The 23,981-nt window shown below is 35.7% G+C and overlaps 1 protein-coding gene across 1 annotated transcript in view; it reads left to right on the top strand.

Moving 5' to 3' along the window:
- mtor (mechanistic target of rapamycin kinase) overlaps window positions 1-23,981 on the top strand; it is a 157,762-nt gene that overhangs the window by 9,770 nt on the left and 124,011 nt on the right. Inside the window, exons 12-26 of the mRNA XM_052603534.1 lie at window positions 1,162-1,377; window positions 4,035-4,240; window positions 5,397-5,519; window positions 6,145-6,228; window positions 6,654-6,746; window positions 7,702-7,836; window positions 8,338-8,467; window positions 11,381-11,631; window positions 12,421-12,507; window positions 13,425-13,592; window positions 15,954-16,066; window positions 17,793-17,955; window positions 21,304-21,396; window positions 22,775-22,921; window positions 23,827-23,969. Of these exons, the coding sequence (XP_052459494.1) occupies window positions 1,162-1,377; window positions 4,035-4,240; window positions 5,397-5,519; window positions 6,145-6,228; window positions 6,654-6,746; window positions 7,702-7,836; window positions 8,338-8,467; window positions 11,381-11,631; window positions 12,421-12,507; window positions 13,425-13,592; window positions 15,954-16,066; window positions 17,793-17,955; window positions 21,304-21,396; window positions 22,775-22,921; window positions 23,827-23,969 (2,152 nt within the window). The remainder of the gene's footprint in view (window positions 1-1,161; window positions 1,378-4,034; window positions 4,241-5,396; window positions 5,520-6,144; window positions 6,229-6,653; window positions 6,747-7,701; window positions 7,837-8,337; window positions 8,468-11,380; window positions 11,632-12,420; window positions 12,508-13,424; window positions 13,593-15,953; window positions 16,067-17,792; window positions 17,956-21,303; window positions 21,397-22,774; window positions 22,922-23,826; window positions 23,970-23,981) is intronic.

Here is a 23,981-nt window from a genome sequence, read left to right as displayed (position 1 = left end):
TAGTCAAGATTCATGGTGACAGTGACTAAAATATACAGTGGTGATGTCCATAGAATCTGCATTGAAATGCTCCACTTGCAGCAGGGAGTGACTCTCGCTTTGTATATGTGAAAGACAGTTGGACAATTGCAGTTCCTTTCATACAGCAGGGGTTTCCTTAACATATTCTGTCACAGTTTCGTAATTGGCTAGTGTGTTATTTGTCTGGGTATGTCAAGGAAGCCCTGTATAATTAATAATTGTTGCGTCCACCAGACACTGATCTAGATTAACCAAATTTTGACAATATTTAATAAATTTCTCAAAGTTTTTGCATTAGCTGTCAAAAAAGTAAAACAGTCATATGAAAAATCTGGATTTTTCAAACAGAAGAACAAACAGTTCACAACGCAAAAATGCTACAAAATATTAATCTAGAAATAGTGACCACTTGCTGCTTTATACTGAATAAAAAAACAAAATGATGGGTACTGTGGGTACCAATTAAAAATGAAAAATAATGAAAAAGCATCAAAATAAAACCTTTATCCAAATTCTGAAAAAAGAGAACAAAGCGAGTTTCTATCATTTATTTATTTCATTAATAAATAAATTCCCTTTATAATCAATGAAGCTGCCAATCACTTCAGCACAAGCTCATTGACAAAGCGCTGCATTTTTTCTATCATGTTTACTAGGGCTGACTCGATACCACTTTTTCAGAACCGATCCATTACCAGAAAATCTGAGTATCGGCTGATAACAGCACAGTTTTTTGTTTTTGTTTTAATCAATATAGAATTTCTATAAATCATTGTGTTGACCTGATCATCACTCTGTGTGTAAAACACAATCTACCACATATAGACAACTTCTTTGTAAAGAAAAACAACAAATAAACAAATATAAAATTCTAATCTATTACAAAAACACTACTATAAACTAGGTTAGTGGATAATTCACTAGCAAAAGTTACTCTAGAAAACTGTTTTTCCACTAAAACTTTGATGTGCATCGTCAAAGTTTATTACATCAGCACAACCAAAGATGTGATTGCTAAACAATCGGGAAAAAAGGCATTAGATGCACATTTTTTAAACAACATTTAAATTCATATAGATCTCAGCAGAAATATCACTGGAAAAATTAATATATTTTCTTTACTATTTGGTTAATTTTTAGGTCATTCGTTGACTCAGTTTGTGCGCCACTGTGCTGACCACTTCCTGAACAGTGAGCACAAAGAGATCCGCATGGAGGCAGCGCGCACCTGCTCACGTCTGCTCACCCCCTCCATCCACCTGATCAGTGGCCACGGACATGTGGTCAGTCAAACCGCTGTGCAGGTGGTGGCTGACGTTCTCAGCAAGTTACTGGTGGTTGGCATCACTGACCCAGGTAAGAGAGACTTCATATTAACTTATAGATTATGTATACAATTCTGTAAGTTTATACTTGTACAATTGGTCCAAAAATGTAATAAGTTAATTAAATGAAGGGTAGCAAATATTTCTATACCCTTGAATAAATTCAACAAACATTGAGAACCGTTTTACATAAATTAGTTGTAGATCTAATTTTATTAGTTGTACTAGTTTTTACTGCTCTGTAACTTGCAAAATATTCATAAAAACCATAATGAAAAAGAATAGTGATAATATTGTGGATTGTAATTTGATATCACCCACCACTACTTCTTTGTAATGATTGTACAAGTTCATGACAGATTGCCACATCTATATGACCTTGAGTGATGTTTGATGTCTTTTGCCAGCTCTTAGACACTTGCATGGCATTTTTTGCTCCTCTCCAAGAAAACATCACTCTTCTCAAAATGAGGGGGTTTTAGGGCTGGGCGATATGTCAGAAATATCTTAGCGATAATCGCCTTAAAAAATATCTTTGATTTCCGATAATATAGTCTACTTAAGCCCCACCTCCACCAACCCCCCTCACCCTTGCCAACACACACCATAAACACACACCATGTTCAGTTTGGTCTTAATTATTGCCACAAAGATTGGTTTGACTTTTCTTAGTTTGTGCTTAAACTAACAGAAAACATTAGCTTTGCTGTTAAATTTATGTTTGAAATGAAAATCGTTTTGTAAGGAGAACCAATTTTAAGTTCATCATGGTGAAGTTGGACACTCTGGCAGCAATTGTAAGAACGATATATACATGTTGATGTCATATAGTAATTTCCATGTCTATCCACATCTTTCATGTGGCTAAAATCATGCAGGGATTAAAAACGAATTCTGATCAAATATTTTCTGGTATAGTTTACCAATTCTGAGTAGGGATATTAATTGCGGTAAATTTTCTTGACCAACAACCGACTGTTAACTGATAAGATCAGAATATTTAATTAGCATGGAATAAAAAATTAATTTAGTGTTTGACCCATTAAATATACAAACAATTTTAATATGAGCAAACAGCAGCATACAGAACAGATCAAAAACAGAACCCGGATTCACACATCGTCAGATTTTTACACACCTGCAGTGTTTCTGATAATAGGAAATAAAATGACCAATATAAATAAAATGAAGAAAATAAATAGACCTATACACTAAATATTTTTCTGTTAAATAAATTAAATGAAAATGTAGTTTTTCTATTAAAAAAAAGTAAAAAAAAAAAAAAAAGTTAAAAGTCTGGAGCTCTTGAAGCCTGTTGATAGTTTTTGTTTAATTTGTTTTCTGTTTGAATTGGTTCATTATTACAACATTTTGCATTCCATAGAAATATTTTGTTCATTTTTGATGTGCTCGATTTTACAAGAACCTGGATGGCAGAAATTGCATAATTTTTGGTTTTATTATTTTAAAGCATACAATGTTTTTTTTTTTTTTTTTCTGAGTGTACTCAAATGTAGACCCTTAACGTTAATATAAAAAATAAATATATTTGAATTTTAACTTTTATTAAAATAGAAGAGGCCTATACCTTACAAAGGGATAGGCTAAATTGTATTAGAACGAATCTCCAAAATAATCGCATACATAGATGCAAGTTGCCATTTAGCGCTGAATAACAGGCAAATAAAATATAAAGCGAGGTTACAAAAATGATTTAGTCAAGATCATTGAGGGATTTTCTTTTCTTTTGTTCTTTAACATTAATGACTGGCAGCAGCGGCTGATGCATGGATCCAATACACCCTTGTTTTTTTTACTAAACTCTTTAAGTTCCTAAGACATAATGAATTGTATTTATGGGGTGTTTTGATATAGTTCTGTTTATTTATCCATGTGTAAGAATGCAAGAACGTGAGCTCAAGTCCAGTGCTTGCGTGTGTAAGATCTGATTTCTGAATGTGGAATAGCTTTTCGATTCCCAACCTTCCAACTAAATTATTTCATTCTTGCATGCAAAAACAGCTTTATGCTGAATATGGGGCAATGTAAAATATTTTTAGCAATGTAGGTTTAAAATTCATAAAAGTCAATGTCATTGTCGACATATGATAATATCGTTATATCGGGATCATATCGGGATCATTTCAGGGAGCATGTTAACTTACAAGTCCATTCTTTTTCATTTACTTTTGCTGCTATTTTCACGCTTAAGTCTCCTGACAAATCTCTCCAAAGTGGTTTTATTGTTGTTAGTATTAAGTCTGAGAATTATTCAAATGCCCATGTAATGCTTTAATTAATGGGAACACATGATAGGTAAACATTTATAGCCTGAATGCACTGTAAGTCGCTTTGGATAAAAGCATCGGCTAAATGCATACATTTAATTTGAATTTAATTTAATTTAATTTAATTGTCAAGAAATTACTCGTTACATTTTTTTACTTCAGCATACTTACCTGCTCATCAAAAATGTGCCTTTAACTTGCACCAGAAATGTTTTATATAGTCTTATTTAATTAAATTCTTGAGGGTGTATTCATTTTTGCAACATAACATTTTATCACTTTAAAAAGAAACTCTTTTTTTCTTGATTTAATATTGACATGTTTTGTTGGCAATTGATCTTGAACATAATATCCTAATGTTTCTGGTGCAATCATTTTTGTATATGTGACTTCCTGTCAGACCCTGATATTCGATACTGTGTGCTGGCCTCCCTGGACGAGCGCTTTGATGCCCACCTGGCACAAGCAGAGAACCTCCAAGCCCTGTTTGTGGCACTCAACGATGAAGTGTTTGAGATCCGCGAACTGGCCATCTGCACAATTGGCCGTCTCAGCAGTATGAACCCTGCATTTGTTATGCCCTTCCTGCGCAAGATGCTCATTCAGGTATTTGCATGCTTTACAACATGTGGCAATATTTGAAATATAATCCTAAAACACTACTCGTATATTTGAAATATCAAGGGTTCAGACTAACATATGAGAGTGTTGACTGTTGACATTGGTGGCATAAAGTTGTAGAGATGGTACACCCGTACAACTTCTAACAAAATATTCACATTAACAGGAGAAAAGATTGCAAAACGTGATAATTTTGTCGCAATCTGGCATCTGAAGTATATATCTGTAGATTTTAGTTTATATCCCACACCTCTGGCTTTTTTCCCCCTCAGAATTGATAAACTTGTAATTTTTGACTTAAATTGAATTAGATAGTCCAAACTAGGAGTTATAAACCTGCATTTGCAAGAAAAAAAAAGTCAGAATTCTGAGGCAAAAAAGGTAAATATTATAGGTTTAAATAACTGGCTTTTTCATGCTGTTACTGCAGTGCTGGTACTATATGTCCATTATGAACTGTATATGTGTATATTATGTAAACCTATTGTTTAAATCAAATGCATGCTTTAAAAGTAGGGTAATCATAGCATGTTTCATCTGTAGTCCGTCTGTTTAAATTTCTGCGTTTAGCTTCAAATGGTGTCTTTAACGATCTAACGACTTTAACGATTTAACGCATCTGACATCCAAAGGCATAACAATACATTTTATTCTCTTGTTCCATGGAGTTTTCCATTTCCCTCCACCTCTTCCCAGTGTTTTGCTGCCTCCACGATTCACATGCAGCTGCATGTGACACGTAGCTGTGACATCTACACTGCAGAATTGTTAAGAGGAGCTGTAACCCTTTTTCTCAACAAGTAACAGATGGCAATCAGTAAAGGTTTTTCAGATGAACTATCTGCTGATTTGTCTCACTGCAGCTTAAGTCTGTTTTCCTGAAACATCAACAAATTCACTTAACTAACTCGTTTATTTATGTTGACTAGAAACTTATGCAGATGTTATATTCCATGGAAGCATTAACATTGTGCGACTGCCCTCATTAGAACAGTTCACTTTTATTTGTTTTTATTATACTCTATTTCGATCAAATATAACATTTTGTTTTGTCACACATCTGTTATGAATGTGTCTGTTGATACAAAATTGAATAATGTCAAACTTGTGGTGCTTTCCAATAAAATAAAACTCTGTCCAGATTCTTACTGAGTTGGAACACAGTGGCGTGGGCCGAAACAAAGAACAGAGTGCCCGCATGCTGGGTCACCTGGTGTCTAATGCCCCCCGACTCATCCGCCCCTACATGGAGCCGATTCTCAAGGTACACTCACATCCTCTGTTCTCTGCATGTGTTTTGGGGGTTGTTGTCAAATGTGTTGTTCAGTTTAATCTACACCATGGACTTTTGAAGAATCAATATTTATTTTCCTGATGTCAAGTCAAGTCACCTTCATTTATATAGCACTTTAAACAAAATACATTGCGTCAAAGCAACTGAACAACATTCATTAGAAAAAACAGTGTGTCAATAATGCAAAAAGTGCCCTGTAAACATTATTTTAACACATTTGTAGATAATTTATGTAAAACTACATAAGCATGCTGGCTTTTAGTAGAAAAGAGAAAAATATGTCCTCTAATGTGATGTAATGTATATATTTTGTAGGATTTTTCTGTAATGTTATGTAAAGCAGGGCATAGCAGAGGATCAATTAATGACTCAATCATGTAACGATGTTTTGTTAAAGGTGAACTGTTTTCAAAATAGTTTTGTTGTATCTAAGGTCTTTTTTTTGCATTTCTATTTATAATTCACTTAATAGCACTACAATAATTCCTTAGGATTCCCAAATGAATGGCAGTTTTTTTTTTTCTGAATATAGATTTGGTGATGTTCTCAAAGTCAGACTAAATAATTGTGATTTCCAATCCTGTTCTTCCCACAGGCCCTCATCTTGAAGCTGAAAGACCCCGATCCAAACCCTGGAGTCGTTATCAGTGTTTTAGCTACTATTGGAGAACTTGCTCAGGTAATTTCCTAGCCAGATCTTTTGACATCATCTACAGTTGCTTTCAGATACACAATTTGGGAAACAGTCCAGAGAAGATCTGTGGAGTAGAGAGTTGGGAATAGTAGCACAGAGACAGAATATTTGTGGACACTTGGTGAGTAGGTGTCGCAAAGATTGGAGAAGAGGAATTCAGTGAAAGAGCGAATTGAAGTTTTCTGAACAGATAAATAGTTAGATGCCATCTGAATTAGCTTTAAGAGGACAGAGTGATCTTTAGGACAAGCGCTGTAGCTTACAAACTGTTTTTATCAGCAGTTTGTTCCTGATACATCAGTTCACACTCAAAATTAAATTACACTCAAAATATCTTCAATCCTGAAAGTTCATTAAATTCGTTCAGTTGAAATGCTCTTAAGTCTGTCTGTTTCTTTAATTTGTACCAGGTGAGTGGACTGGAGATGAGGAAATGGATGGATGAGCTGTTCCCTATTATTATGGACATGCTGCAGGACTCGTCTTCATTAGCTAAGCGACAGGTTTGCTCATTCCCATGTTAAACCTTTGGTCCATTGTTATGCACTTTATTTATTTGGTAGTGTGATGCAAGATTTGGCATTAACCTGAGAGATTGAAACAAACTATTTACTATTTTAATCAAAAACATATCGTAGCTTTATAACCTTTTCTTTTTCTCTCAACCTGAGAGGGTGAGCTTATTCTGTTGTTAACAGAACAAAAGTACTTTAATGTTCTTATAGTCACAAGATTTGTATTTTTACTCTGTGAAGCAATTTGTTTTTGTCTTTTGCAAAGAAATATGATTGATTAAAAGCACTCTCCTTTCCACTTCACTGATGGAAACCATCAGATGTACTTATTTCACTAATATTTGGAGACACTTTAGACTGCATGCTTTGAGTCTGAAAGGTTTTATAATACTATTATGAGGTGCAGTCAAATGTGCTTAACATTTACACAACTTTACACAAGGCTTTCATTATTGGTATGACGCTGTCATATTCTGCTTCAGCAATCAGGAGTGTTATAGAGTTTGGATGATTTGGTTAGTTTTAGGTTACCCAAAGTTCACAGAAGCTCATGTAACTAAATATTTTACCTGCTCTGAACTGTGTCTGGGGCTTTATTTGACTTTCTGGATCAATCTTAAAAGATGTTGTTTTCTCAATAAAACAACACTCAATCATTTTTCCTCATTAAGTGAAGCTAATTTAATGACACAGCATTTAGGAGTGTTAAATACCTAACAGAGTGTATTAAAGTTAGTAAAAGACATAAAATATGCAAGTACACCTAGTCAGACAGCCGAATCCCTAACTATATTCAAGATACAACCAAAAACTACCTCCTTATTATAAACCACTAGTTATATTCCACATTTATAAGTAACTTTGCATAAAAGCACCTACTAAATGAATAAACGAACAATTTTGATGTATGCAATAACACACTTAACATCATCTCTCCCACCAGGTGGCACTCTGGACTCTTGGTCAAAAAGTAGCCAGTACTGGGTATGTGGTGGAGCCATACAGGAAGTATCCATCTTTACTGGAGGTGCTACTCAACTTCCTGAAGACAGAACAGAACCAGGGGATTAGGAGAGAGGTAATGATTTCTGTTCCTGTCACTGAATGAGAGTTTCTTCAATGTTCATGTCAAGTCACCTTTTTTATATAGCGCTTTTAATAAAAAATGTATACTGAAAATAGTGTAGAAAACTGCAATTTTCAGGTAAAGGTCAGATCCCGCTCATGTCATACCTTTGTCTGATTGATTTTTCAAGGCAGCATAGTAGTCAATTTGTGTGTAAATATCCAAAATCAGTTTCACAAGTTACCTTCCTCCTCAAACACTGACTCCAGAATTATTGTCTGATAGGCAACAGGGCAACAAGTCAGATACCTAAGCTTTCAGACGCAGCCCAATATGTACCCTAGAACAGTAGTTCCCCATCATGTTTCTGGGGTATCCCAACACTGTCTAATCAGACACACCTTATTCAACTCATCAGCTCATTAGTTGGGAACCACTGCTCTAGAATAGCTCTAGAATATGAAACCTTTTGCATTTTTAAACTGACTTTGAGGTTGTGTCGCCTTTTGTTAGGCCATACGTGTGTTAGGTCTACTTGGAGCTCTGGATCCCTACAAACACAAGGTTAACATCGGTATGATTGACCAGTCTCGTGATGCTTCGGCCGTCAGCCTCTCAGAGTCCAAGTCCAACCAGGATTCAGGTAATCAGATGCACCCGTTTACTGGTTTGAGCTTGCATGCCTGGACACAGTGGGCTCCAATCAAGCTAATGTGAGTTCACATCAACACAATTAATTACAGATGCACATAAGATTTTGTTCATCTAAGACACACATTCTCCAGAGCAAACAGAGCACATCTTTATACACAAATTTCCCTTTCCAAAGACCGAGCCAGAACTCCTGGGTAGCGTGCGGTCACATGTTGGCTCAGATTGTTTGGCTTTTCACAAAGCTTGGTATTTCATCCTTTTCTTTGTGATTTTCTCTTTGGAAATGGTTTTGCAAGTCCATATCCTTCCTGTGCACATAATGTCTTTTAATTGAATGATTAAAATGGAGCAGATTACAGTGCAGTTTTCATTACAGCTTCGCACAAATTTTTGACCCATACATCCTCTTCCTCATTTCATATGCATGTGTGCAAAAGTCAGAACAAACCGTTCTCGGTTATCAAATAAAGACGTTTCCTCTCCCACTGTTGTAAACACAGTAGACCAGTACAGCGTGTCTATTAATCCTCAGTCCAGAACATACAATAAAATGTTTTTTTGGATACCAGTTAACAGTATTCATGGCATATTGTTAGATACCACAGAAAATTATTTTGTCTTGCTCTTCAGTTAGAGAGAAATATGTACATTCTGCATTCTGGGGAAACAAAAGTGTAAATATGAAGCTCTTTTTTTTTTTTTTTAATCATGCTTGCATTATTTTTTCTCTACAGACAGTCTTAAATCAGTTTAAATCATGACTGGGGTGAAACTACTGTAAATGCATGAACATAGTAAAGCAAAGGTATCATGTTGACTAAGTTAACAAAGGGTTTGGGACTGTGCAAGGTCTTGAGGTGCCATCAGCCAATCACCATTATCCTCATGCCATTAGATGTGTTTGAATTTGGCTGCAGCTTGATTTAACCGATCGGCGTGATTTGCGTTGAACACTAAGCAGTCAGTCGGTCACATTTTTTGCTCATTGTTGTGACGTTCGTGCTGTGTTTGTGTTCTTTATTACAGATGAAGTGGCTTAGATGCAATATTTGTTAAATACACAGACGTTTTAGTCTTTCACATGGCAACAGAATCACTTTTCACTCAATACTTTTTGTATTGCTTAATACAGCACCTATACGTACAAGAATAAAGTTCAACATAAATCAGTACTATTTAAGTAACAAAGTGGGGTCTATATTTGTATGTTTTATTTTGATAAACTTGATATTAATATTACATTATAGTTTTTATTGTTATATGAACAGATTTAAGAGCATTGGCACTACACAACAATAAACACTGAATCCAGCCAATTGTGAAACGCATGTTTACATCAGAATTTCAGGTGATTGGCTTAAAAATGTTTTGTTGTTTCATGAGCAAAGACAGAAGATTGGGTAGGTCATTAAAGCTGCTCATGGCATGTGTCTGGCCTCTTTGGCTGTTGTTCAGAGTATCAGGAGTCCACCAGCTCAGACCCTCTCCTGTTAAGCTGCAGAGAGAATTAATAGTTTTAACAGCAGGGTCTCATAAAGAAGCGTGCAGCAGGAAGTGTGGATATCTCATGAGTGATGCGTTAGGGATAAAGTACAGGTTACTGTCTGGGGCAGCTCTGTCTGGATATGCACTTTTTCTCTAGTCCCACTTCGTGAAAAATTCTTCTCACAGGCAGACAGTTGCCTGCTGACCCTTTTATATTAATAATAAAGCAATGGGAAGCTTTATGAGCTGAAGGTGAGCTCACTGAGTGATGTTAATGGTGGGCGGAAAAAAAAGTATAAATGTAGCTGTCATAGTGTTTAAGGTAGCTTTGCAGATAGTCTTCCCAAAATTATTTTGGAGATGTTACCATTTCTTTTGATATTAGTCTTACGGATTTTTCTGTCTTTTCATTTACTGACAGAACTGACTAGTTCAGGAAAGACTGTCAGAATATTTTTGTATAATATTCTGCCCAGATCGAGGGAAGAATGCATATTTGAAGCTAACAAAACATCATGAGAAGCATATGTTTCCTGCCCTCTTTCTGCGCTGTCTGTAGATTACCATAATAATCCTAATAAGCATGCAGACTATCTTCTTTACAACTGGCTTTATGGGAGTTCAGCACTCTGTGGACGTTTTTAATGCACAGTGTATTTTAAATGGGTTTTTTGTTGTTTTTAAAGAGTATTTCTCAAATGGAGTGGTCTCATCTTTCATGCAGGCTCTCTAAAGCGAATGAGTGAGTGGGAACAGGAGACGCATATTAACACCAGGTGGAAACATCAATGTGTCTCAGATGACCGCTTGTGATTCAGACAATTCTCAGACAATTCATATTAATACCAGGTGGAAACGAGTCCTTAGACACCCCAGTGTCTTCCACTGTAAACCAAATGAAAGAACTCGAATCCTTAAGCACAGTCAAATAACTCCAGATCGCCTGTTAACCCCACATCAAATGGCACATATATTTTAGGGCACAGTCTGCTGTGTATGGGAAACAGATGACTGCATTACATCACTCAGACATATACACACACTCACACACAGATTTAGTTTGTTTTTAACTGAGGTATGTGTGACAGAGTTTTATGACTGTAGGAAGCGGTCAGTAACAGGCCGAGCTGCCTCCTGTGTCACAAATCCTGCAATTTACCAACTCGTCTGATCTCATCATGTTTTAATTCCTTAAATTACTTTTTAAAAGGTGTTGATTACCCTTCCAAAAAAAACTTGTAAAGTGTGTATTTTAGTATCTTTAAGAAATACAATTTACATTTTACACCTTTTTGTGTAAGATTGTATGAGTGACTTTACTAATTTTACAGCTGAATGAAATGCTTAATATGCATAATGCTAAATTTAATGACTTTTATCACATTTGACATATTGGATGATGTTTTTTTCTGGACAGCTGACTACAGTACCAGTGAGATGCTGGTCAACATGGGCAACCTGCCACTAGACGAGTTTTACCCGGCAGTTGCCATCGTGACTCTGATGCGCATCCTGCGTGACCCGTCGCTGTCCAATCATCACACCATGGTCGTGCAGGCCGTCACCTTCATTTTTAAATCGCTCGGATTGAAGTGTGTGCAGTTCCTGCCTCAAGTTATGCCCACCTTTCTCAACGTCATCAGAGTGTGTGATGCCAGCATCAGAGAGGTACGCTGCTATCACAGAAATGAGGTTGTATTCTCCACAAAACTAATTTAAAATAGAATGTTAAAACAAAAACATAAAGTCCAACCAGTGGTGTCCAGTTCACAAACAAATGACGCTTTTGAGCCAGGTTTTACAAGATTTCTCAAAAGAATACAGACTTGTTAGTTCATGTAAAGTTCTAGGGTCTGTAAGTAATTGGTACAGTAAAATTTCTCCAACCTTGAATTTCATTATTCATATTATTTCATATTAGCTTTTTGCCAAGCTAGATTCTACAGGATTAATTAAGAACTACATGGTAATTTGTAGCCCAAACACACCTTACTGATTCTTCCGATATTATTGATGCATCAGTGGACAATTCATTTGAATTTTATTTAAAATTAGCATTGTCCATTTGAGCAATTGATTTGTAATTTGCTTTATTTTAAACAGTTGATTTATCATTTGAACACTGGATTGATAAATAAAATATTATAATCATTTTATTTTTGTTTTAGTTAGTGCTTCATCAAATGAGAAAATTACATTTAATTTAACATTAGATTCATCAAATGAGCTGACATTTTTAAAATGTTATTTATTATTTGATCATTTGAACATTTGATTTAATTTAGGTTTTCTAAAATGATAGCATTTTATATTAAAATTTAAATTCTGTACCTTGAATATTTGTTTAACTTAACATCAAATCAAGTTTCATGCACATTATTTCTGATTTTAGAAGTTTTGGTTGTACCTCTCCTGTCATCCCTTTGCATCTCTCTAATTTAATTTTTTTTTCTTCAGTTCCTTTTTCAGCAGATGGGCATGGTTGTGTGCTTCGTCAAGATCCACATCCGGCCATACATGGATGACATCTTCACACTGATCCGGGTGAGAGACTTGTTCACACATCTTCTTGATTTTCATCTGAGACAAATATTAGGATACAAAATCAAAAAATGTTAAATGTTAAAATTAAAAATGTTTTTGTCTTTTCTCATAAACGTTTATTTGCAATTGTTTTATGCGTGTTAGTGCCATTGAGTGTACTAGACAAAGACTTGTTTCATTTGTTTTGACCCCTGCTGCCACCCTGCAGCCTGAATTGGGTACCTCAAAACCCATATAAAACTGTTGGCAGGTCCTAGTGTCCTTGACACTTTGTCCATTTGTGGCTTTCTCAATACCCAACCAGTAGAGAATGTTGTCTGCTTTATGAAGGTGCTTAATTCACTCTTTCCACTTGCATCATCACTACTCCAAATTAAAAAAATAAAATAAAATTCGCTGCTATTCAGCACCACCATTGAAATTGCCGTGCCATAACACTAAAATATATATTTATTGAATTATTTGTTACTGTTATTTGGTTAATTAACTTACTTTAATTACTGAATTTGTTTGTTGTATGTAATGACAAAGAAAGCCTGGGTGCTGCAAAATAGGATAATAACAGTGTAATAACATATTATTATATGCAGCAGTATATTGATATTTAAGTACAATTTTCTATTGCACTTTGTTGAATGAATGCTAAAATTAACATATAGTTCATTGTGTCAATTCTCAAATGAATCACCTAATTCAGACAATTATTTTTAATGAATCTGTTGAACCGATTGGAGGCAGAATCATCAGTTTAAATTCAACTAAATCAATAACTTTGATAACTTTATTCCTGAACCAGTGAACTGGTGATGCGCCTAATGTCTCTACCGAGTAGTTATTCAATAAAGTATATATATAACAGATGGTGTGGCTCTTGGTCATGTAAGGAACACTGGGATACTGTGTTTTCTCTTCTGCAGGAATACTGGACTCCTAACAACCCCATGCAGAACACCATTATTTTGCTGATTGAGCAGATTGTAGTGGCTCTAGGTGGAGAATTCAAACTCTATCTGCCACAGCTCATCCCACATATGTTGCGAGTCTTCATGCACGATAACAGCCCTGGACGTAGCGTCACAATCAAGGTATATGCACCCTCTGAAATAAGTGTTAACGTAGCACTTAAGACTCACTTGCAGAATGGTCAAATGCAAAAGCCATCTTGAACCATCAACCATGTATGAAATGTTACTGAAATTGAATCCAAGATAATATAAATGTCTGTAGTAGGAAACAGAGGGAAAACATAGTTGAAAAAGAATGGAATAAAGAAAAATAAACAACTACGGTGTGAAGCATCTAGGGTAATAGGCATCGATACCAATGGTACTACTGGGATTAAAGAGTGAAGAGTATAACTTCAACAATGACAAAGGCATTTTTATCACTATCTTAATGTTGTTACGGGCTGTTTTGCAAAATAGAAATACATTATAACAGTAAACTTTAGTCTCAAACACATGTTGTATCCTCGTGGAAAACACCTCAATCACATTTGGCAGCACAGTGTTTTGAACAACACATGTTTCTCTTCTACTTTAAAGGCAGGGTGAATCAAATTGATTTTACAAGCGATAAAGAAGTGACAACCCAAATATCCAATAAGATCAGAGCCTTGTTGTTGATTTACTTAACTGTCTGTGATGTAAGCAGCATAAATTGGTGTTGTTATGATTCATGAAATTCAGACTATGTATCCAGAGATTTCATTGAATGGAGTTTCATTTGTAAGTTACTATAAGAAATCACTGAACAGGACCTTTAGAAAATAGTAGTAAATTAGATCTGGATGTTTTCTGGGATTAAACTTGTAATATTATAAATAAATTACAGTTTTGATTTTACAGTAATGATTTTATTTGTTTTTTTTTTTTATTAACATGTCCCAACTGGGCGTCTTTGACCTGAGATGTGCTGTGAGATGAATCACAAGTCACAAGTCCCAGTCTTCTTTTACATTCTCCAGTTGCTCTGTTGAATACTATTGAGCAACATCTCTCATTTTTTAAAACAAAAATGCAGTCTGTGTGATCAGCCCCTTATATCTGCCAAAAAAAAACTAAAGCACTTCTCCTCATCTGGGTGGATTAAGAAAACGGCATGGTATTTAAATGTAATGTCTGTTGATGGACATCACAGAGTTAACCAGTATTTTGGTTCTAATGTTTGATTGGTATTTCAACAGTAAAAAAAACTGTTGCTTGTGCAAATAGCACATTTGTGTTTTTACCGGAAAAGTCGATCTGGATATTTTACGGTAATTTACCAGATTCAGTGTGTGAAAGAACCTCATGCCTAGTGTTTGTGTCACCTGTTTCACATTATTTCAGCATGTGCTGAGTTCACTTTCGGGTGTCAGATGATCTCATCTCATATAAAACCTTCTTACGTGCAGCACTGACTACCAGCTTCTGTCTTTCAAAACTGTTTTAGCATACATTCTTTTTTGGTTTCACAGACTAGTGAATATTCACAGACTAAACAAATATAAAAAAAACACATAGTATTTGTCTTTTTGTTATTGGTAATAGAAAGGCAAAATCTTTCTCATACATACTGATTCTGTACATATGCATTTATTTAATTTAAATTATTAATTGAATATAATAAATATTTAATTCCTTGAACCTTGCAAACGTTACATATGTAATTTGCTGCGCATAAGCTTTATTTATAATTAATATACATATGTTAATATGAGTTCCTGGCCAGACTGTGACCTGTGAAAATACCCTTCACACTTCAAAAGAAAGTCTTTCCAGAGCTCCTCAATCATTAGACGTCTTCTCTGCCAGTCTTCAACCCCTGACAGATGTGTGTAGCTACGGGCCAAACCCACATATCCCACTCAAGAAATTCAGCCCTACATCCACATGAGTTCTCTCTTTGCACGCCTGGAGAGCCCATAACCACTGTCTGCGTCACTGGGAGCACTGAGGTCACCCTTAAGAGGCACTTAAATTAGAAATTAAAATGCCAGTTGTTGCAGGACAGATAAGAAAACAAAAGATCAGTCATTCACGTGAGCTGCTCCATCTAGATTTTGACTGTGCTTCCCCAGAGCATCTAAAACAAGAGGCCACCTCATAGCAGTTTTTTTTTTTTTTTTTTTTGTATTATTGATCATAGTTGGAAAATGATTGAGTCACATTTCAGACAAAAACAATAAGAATATTGTTTTGCATAAATGAAATCTGTTTTTAAGTACGGTTTATTTATTTATATAATAATGTGATCATTGATCATTTTATGTGCATAAAATCTTATTTTTTTCAATAACTTTTAAATCAATTTTCTATTATTTATTTATATACTGTGGGTCACTCACTGTGTGCCCGTTGTTGTGCAATTGCTCTGATTCATTTAACAGGTTTTGGTAGAGATGTACTGTTTTTCTTGATGCAGTTTCACAGTTTTCAGGAAAACTTCTTCCTTATGTCCCCTAGCTGCTCATGGCAATCCAGCTGTTTGGAGCAAACCTGGATGACTACCTCCACTTACTGCTGCCACCCGTAGTGAAACTGTTCGATGCCCCTGACGTCCCCCTGCAGGCCCGCAAGTCAGTATGAAAAACTTCTGCTCTGCTCAAGCTCCCTAAGAAATACATTTTCTTTGAAACAAGTGTTATTTAAACCAGTGAATTAGTGAAAGTAAACATTAGCTGTATAGCTGAAGTAATTTGTATGATGGATGAATGATCGTTTTTACTTAATAAGAGTTCTTGTAAAAGAGTATTTTTGAGTATATAGCTTTTGTTTGAAGACAACATGAATCACCACTTACAACCTATTTTATTGCTTTAATATCACAAGTAAAACAGGATATATTCATAAAGAGACTTTAAGTTGACGGGTTGCTTTTATTTCTTAAGTAATTGATTGGATTGTGAAACTGCTGCGTTTTTTTTTTTTTTTTAGTTTTTTTTTAAAGTTAGCCAACACCTATTACCTATGTGGAAAAATTAATTGCTTACTTAAACTTTAAATCTGCTTGTGCCACCTTTAGCAGCAATAGGCCAAACACTTTTAATCAGTCTTTCACATCACTGTGAATTTTGTCCCACTCTTCTTTACAGTACTGCTTTAGTTTGGTCTCATTGGAGGGATTTTTCAGCATGAACTGCCTTCTTAAGGTCCTACCGCATCACAATTGGGTTCGGTTGGGTCATTCCAAAACTTTATTTTTGTTTATTTTGAGCCATTCAGAAGTGGACGTACTCCGATTCTTTGAATCTTTGTCATGCTGCATTATCTTGCTTGCATGCTCTTTTAGGAATTTCTGATAGAGAGCAGAATCCATGTTTCCTCAATTATTGCACGTTACCTAAACCATAAATTAAAAGCTTCCCCTCATCAGCACACTGCCACCACCATGCTTGAGCATAGGTATAGTTTTACACCTCAACATTGTTTGAGGTCATCAAGGTATGTTTTGTCAGAATTCAGATGAGCCTTAATGAACAGTGATTTTTATTGAGAGGCCTGAAGTTATTTCCATGTTGTCTTGTGTGACTTCCTGGATGAGATGTCATTGTGCTCTTGAAGGTCGGCCACTTCTAGGAAGGTTTGCTACTGTGCCAGGTTTGTTTTCCAGTTGAAGATAATGAACAGGACTGGCAATAATTAGGTCTGGTCTAGACTAGCTGAACAGATTCGGGAATTAGTAGCTGCCAGGTCCAGGTGGTATTAATTAACTTTTTTGCAAAATAAATATTTTAAATAAGTATATTTATATACAAGAACATTGTAAAGTAAATGGGTTAAATTTTGAGTTCACATTGACTTGAGGAGTAAGGCCAGGTCAGGAGAGGTTGTGAAATAGTTTTCGCAGTAGTGGTAAAGATGGATATGAATCAGGTAACCCCTGAATCTATGAATACAGGATCACATTAACACAGTGGCTTTGGCCAGCTGTTACTCTCAGCAAACCTTTTTACAGAAAAGAATCTGCGTGTGATCCCTATCGTTTTACTGATAGAGTGTTAAGCTGAGTTCAAGAAAGAATTTTGAAGAGAAAGCATTTTATTAATGTGTTTGAGTGTTTTGGCTGTGCAGATGTGTTTCTTTGGAAACTCTGTAAATACAGACTGTGTCTACTCGACTGATTCAAATGTTTTTTGAAAACTATTAATATTCCAAAGGCAAATAATTATATTAGCAATAAAATTAACACTTTAAAAAAGTGGGCAGAAAAAAATCTATAAGACGTTCTCTAAAAACTGGCTGATATTATCAGTCTACTGTCACCAAAACATTTAGGTTTGTTTGTTTTGTTTTGGTCTTTAGGGTTGCCTTGGAGACTTTAGATCGCCTGACTGAGTCTTTGGACTTCACGGATTATGCCTCCAGAATTATTCACCCCATTGTGCGCACTCTCGACGTTACTCCAGAGCTGCGAAACACATCAATGGACACACTGTCCTCGCTGGTCTTTCAACTTGGCAAAAAGGTACAAGCTCAAAGCCTAGTTTAAATCTTGTTGGAAGATCTGAGAAAAAAAAGCTATTAATCTATTTTGTTTTTTGCCATAATTCCCATAATTTTATCCCATTCACTTGTGTTATTTCTGAAGTAACTTTCTAATGATTCCCCAGTGTCCCTCTAATGCACAAAAAAGCTTCAAATCAGAGAGATGGATGAGGTCATTGCTTTTACTTTTCCTACTAAAACCCTCTTAGAATTACCACTCAACATGTGGCCATCATAAGCCCCAGTCACAAGTTCTGGTTCCTTTGATCACTGCAGGCCACAATCTTCAGTTTCCTGTGTTTAGAGGAGCAACACTTTATTTGTGTACTTCCTAGTTGATGGGGTTTAGTCACATGTACACACATGTGTACGCATTTACTCCCAACACTCAAAAACATTTTATTGTACCATGTGGAGTCAAAATAATCATTCCAGTATGCTTGATGGAGTTACTTCTACCAAATTGATATTAAAATAAAAAGAAGTAATGATATTAATGTCTACAATATTAGTACGGAGTGTACTTACTGATGTGTGGTATCTGACTTGCTTTTTTGCTTTTTGCTTTTGTTACCAATTCAAGCAATGTTTTTTTTTAAATTTAGAAATAATTGTAAGCTAGATTTAATTGCTTTAATTTCATTCATTAATATTCATATTAAAGGTGCCATAGATTGCATTGATACAATATATTAAATTGTTCTTGGATGTCCCCAGAGTGTATGTGAAGTTTTATCTCAAAATACCCCCAGATAATTTTTTATAGCTTGTTGAAATTGGCACTTTTAGGGTATGAGCCAAAACACGCTGTTTTTGTGTTTGTTCCCTTTAAATGAAAATGAGCTGGTGCTTTCAAGAGCTTCCGTTTTTTTCCGGGACATTTCCTTCGAAAATGAAATTTGACCACCTTTTGTCCTCAGTGGTCTATGGAGACTCCTATGTTCATTTGTGCATCACAACATTTCTAATGGTACTTTGGCACTGACATTATATCTTCAGCAGCTATGGCAAGAAAACAGTAATGGCTGATCGCTGTTTCTCACTCAGGGTGGGGAATATGCTGATAGGGTAACAGTGTTTAAGTATACTAACGGAGTTTAATTTTCAGTAACAGAATAATCTAATTAATTACTTTTCCCATCTTTTGCAACACCGTTATCTTTGCTGAGAATGTAAAGTGTCGCGTTACTACAATTTGGTTGAATAAAGCGCGAGGTGTAATGCTTTTGGCTACACATCAGCTACCTTAAAGAGCCACACAGATGGGAAATCAAAAATTACCTGTATTACAGTGTATGATGTAGCTGTCCATCAGTGTAAACAATGTGCAAAGTAATTAAACCAAAAAGTACACGATTTATAAAGTTATTGGCTTCTAAAGGAGTCGACTCTGAATCGCTGAAACGAGTCGTTATAGATTTCAAATGTTTTGCCCATCTCTATGTACGTCACTAGGAACACTTTGCATAATAATCTCCGCCTACCGTCTTCTTGAGAAACGGAACTCTGACCTGCCCCACCCCCCCACACAGACGCTCTGGTTGGCCATAAACGCGAAGTATGATTATGAAGTTATGTGTCTGTTTTCTCCCGAGCGTCTTATCAGTATGTGTGCTGTCTGCAGCCTTTCTCTGCGCTGATCGTCATGTACAAACACGTCATTAAAATGAAGTGTAACTCCGTGAATACTCAACGAAGAGACATGAGAGAGATATCTATAGAAAGCTTGACATGTGATAAAGTAATCCATATGAAAACAACGCGATGTCTGTTTTTCATGTCTCCCTTCTAATGTGACCACGCCCCGCGCTGAACGCGCTATTCAGATTCAAACTGAAGCGCGCGGTTTGAATACACACACACAGAAGAAAAAGCAGCGAGACTGTTCAAGTTTTTTATTTTACTGTTTGCTTCGCGATGAGAGGAATAAGACATAATTCACCCCGGAACAACCAATCAAACCTGACTATGTTAGTTGACCAATCAGAACACAGTATGCTACCGAAAGGTGGGGTTTAAAGAAACTGAATCTTTTGAACAGCTTTGCGCGAACCGTTTGGGGATCTCTGAGAATTGAGGTAATTTTAAAATGATATTTTGACAAAATGACAATGTTTTTTAACCTTGGATGGATTTAAACCTAATGTACAGGACTTATAAACAGTGATAGGAAGCTTAGAATTTTCATCGTACTGGCTCTTTAAGAGAGAAGGAGTGGGGATGATGATGCTGTTGCAAATCCGATGATGATTGGCTGGGTGGGCGGAGCCCTGCTCACGCTGTCTCACTGCATGGCATGGCATGTTCTGACAAACACTAAACACAAGACAGCGTCAGCGATAATGGCGGTATGAACTGGAAGTACCGGCACTACTTCTCGTTAATTGAAATTAAAGGCAAGAATGTTTCTGTAACATGCACGCTATGCCCAGGAAAAAATACTTTATCCATGTCTGCCTCAAGCAACTCAAATCTTATGAACCACCTCACATTAACACATGCTACTGTTACTGTACTGAATATTTAAGTGTTGGATAGTGTTCTGTTTATTGTGTAGTAACTTAGGCCTAATATACAGTTACAAAGATTTCCACTAATGGCCAGGTCTCCCTTTATTTCTTTTTACCCACGTTTAAATTTGTTTGTCTTAATTTAATACTTTGAATTTTATTTTCAATATTTACTTTTAATGTTTTTATTTCTATGCATATCATATGGCAGGCTGCAATCTATTGAATTCAAATAAATACAGCATTTTTTAAAATACTTTTTTATTCTTCAATCAGTTAATATAAACATCTTATATATTAAAGATGCTAAAGGACGTAATAGCGTTATAGAACATAAAAAATAACGTCACAGTTAATTTAATGAGGAACTAATTACTTTTACAATGTGGTAACTGAGTTACTAACTCAATTACATTTTGGAGAAGTAATTTGTACCGTAACTAATTACTTTTTTAAAGTAGGATGATCAACACTGGTAGAGGGCATCAAAAATTGGTGGGACTTTCCCTGAGCTTGATGTCATAGTAGGGAGAAATGTGGAACTGCTAGTGTGGAGAGACTGTTTATGATTTATTGGGATTATAAAACAATAAGTGGGTGGATTTTTACCATTATAGGTTGATTGTTTTCACACACTGCTGCCACACAACTGTGTTCAAACACCTAATAAAAGAGATTTTTGCATTCTATGGCACTTCTTTATTTGTTAACTTTTTAAATAAAGTTGTTTGTTTAATATCATAATATATATTTTTGCTGTGTTGTGAAAATTAATATTCATTTGAAAAATAATATGTCTGCATATTTCTCTTTCACAGTACCAGATCTTTATCCCTATGGTGAACAAAGTGATGTTAAAACACCGCATCAATCACCAGCGCTATGATGTTCTCATCTGTCGAATCGTCAAGGTCAGTATCCTCTCCATAACTGCTTGCAGTTCTTTGCAAAATTATAATTTTTTTCCAAATAGACTTGGTCCCTGATGACAATTTAGTCGTGTTTGTGTTAGAGGAGCTTGTCTGAAACAAACCACCTCTCGTGTTCTGGTGGAGAAGCCTACCTCCATTTCCTGCATTTGGTCCCCTGTGTGATCCACCACTCATTCTTTGCTATTGAATCCAGACTTCCTGTTTCAACACATGGTCTCTTGGCATCCAAAACTAATGTTGTCTTTGGGTTTTTTTTTGCGTGTACAATATGTCCTATTGACATTGAATTACCTACACGTAATGCTTGTGTAAAGAAAAGTTTCTAAGCCCTCTTTTTATAGAGCAGATGCCATGTGATTTTAAGTATTTTGAGAGAGAAAGAGAGCTTGCGGTGATTCACTCATGCTGTTTGTGAAATTATGTCTCATGTAGAGACCAGAGTATACTACATTTGTAAATATAAATCCATCTCCGCACTTGTGATAATAAATGATGACAAACAATGTGTTACTTTACACTTCACCAAACTCTGCATTTGAACAGTCAATATGCCAGATTGTCCGAGCAAAGTTGGAATTGCTCCATTTATTTTAGAAACAGCCTTTCTGCACTGCCGGCCAGGTTCAGGAAGCTTTCCTCAATAAAATGTGCTGCACACACTTGAACATTTGGGTTGTACTGTTCTGGAACAGTCTTGTAAATAAATGATAACCACTTACCGGTACTCCAAATTGAAGCCTTTTGGAAGGCCAGAAAATTGCTTTTGCATAAAAATACAAAGCGTCTCCACGGCACTGCAGCAACAACACTAGTGTGATACCTGAAACCAGGGTTTCTTGCTTTGCGTATCCATTTGGATGATATTATGCAAATATTTACACATAGTGACGTAGATATGTGAGGGAAAATTTAGTCTATGTGCTTTTTCAGCCCGTCTGGATCAGCCTTATCTTTTAGATTCCTTTTATGGCTTTGAGCTTTGTAACTTTGGAGATTTTATACATGAACAGACAGCTACAAAACACAGTTCAGTAAAAGGAAAATAAGCAAGTGCATCATATGGCCTCTTTAACAACCTATCATTATTATTATTATATTTTTTTTATTATTTTATTTATTGTAAGCATGTTTATATATATTTATTTATATATATATATATAATATGCCAGCTTACTTGCAATTTTTTTTCCAGTGGTCTACACTGTGCATACAAAATAGTTTTTGTAAAAAAAGACTTATTCATGTCTCATATGTGGAAATCCTATGCAGTGTCTGCATGTTTTTTCCAAGCTAAGCACAAGAATAGATTTGTGTGTGTGTGTATGTGTGTTGTCTTTAACCTGTGTCTCTCTCTCAGGGCTATACTTTGGCAGAAGAGGAAGAGGACCCTTTAATATTTCAGCATAGACAATTACGTGGTAATCAAAGTGACACTCTGGTTAGTGGCCCGGTCGAATCAGGACCTATGAAGAAACTGCATGTCAGCACAACTGCTCTTCAGAAGGTTTGTAGAATGACATGTATCCTTCATAACTTCACACTCTCATGTTGGTGGGTTTGTGGTTAACTTGTGCCAATAATAGTTTGGTATTAAAAATACACATAAGTATTTAGATACTGAAGCAGACCATTCTTTCTAATAATATGATCAACATCAAATAAATACCAAATAATATCAGCTTCAGCTGCATGTTTACAAATCAGTATATAACGCATAGTTTATGATCTCTCCATCCACAACATATTCTTTTTCTTCGTTTTATTTTTTTTTTAAGATTTTTTTTTTTATTGTGTGTGTGGTGTGTTGGTTGAATGATCTTATCACATCTTGAAATGTTTAAATAAAATCTCACTGTTCATAAAAATAGTTTCAACTTGTTCCAAAGTTAAAAACAATGGTGAAACTTCCAGAATGTTCCTTGATCTCCTGTTTTTCTGTTTTGTTTGATTTGAGCTATATCTGCATCTGTCTTCACCACCACACTAGATCATTCTATTCAGGCAGAGATTATATTCAGTTGTCCTCTGGGCACACTGCTGAAGGGATTGTCTGTTCTCTGTGATTTGTGAAGACGTCACAATGATTCACAGATGTTTTTTGAGAGGTCTTTCCTCTATCTTCTCCACCATTGCCTTCATCATTCAAATATCTGTTGCCCAAATATTGAACATTCATTCACAAGTTGACTCGACGCCCTTGAGTGTTTTGGCTTTTGTCTTCCTTTTTTGAAGTAAATGAAAAAGGTGTCTAAATGTTAATTTAAGTACACACACACACACACACACACACACACACACACACACACACATGCATATATACATATACATATACATAGTAGGCTGCGACTTGAACAGATCTCACATGCTTCTTTTTTGTCTGTTTATTAGTCCTGTTTCTGCTGATTGCAGGCATGGGGTGCAGCCAGGAAGGTCTCCAAAGATGACTGGCTGGAGTGGTTAAGGCGTCTTAGTGTGGTCTTGCTAAAAGAATCATCTTCACCTGCCCTGCGCTCCTGCTGGTCTCTGGCACAGACGTATATACCACTCGCTAGGTAAACTTTACA

This window comes from Carassius gibelio, chromosome A8, assembly GCF_023724105.1.
Source record: "Carassius gibelio isolate Cgi1373 ecotype wild population from Czech Republic chromosome A8, carGib1.2-hapl.c, whole genome shotgun sequence".
Lineage (NCBI taxonomy): Eukaryota > Metazoa > Chordata > Actinopteri > Cypriniformes > Cyprinidae > Carassius > Carassius gibelio.
Note: the sequence above shows the minus strand (reverse complement) of the source record. Positions and strands in the feature narration are given on the sequence as shown.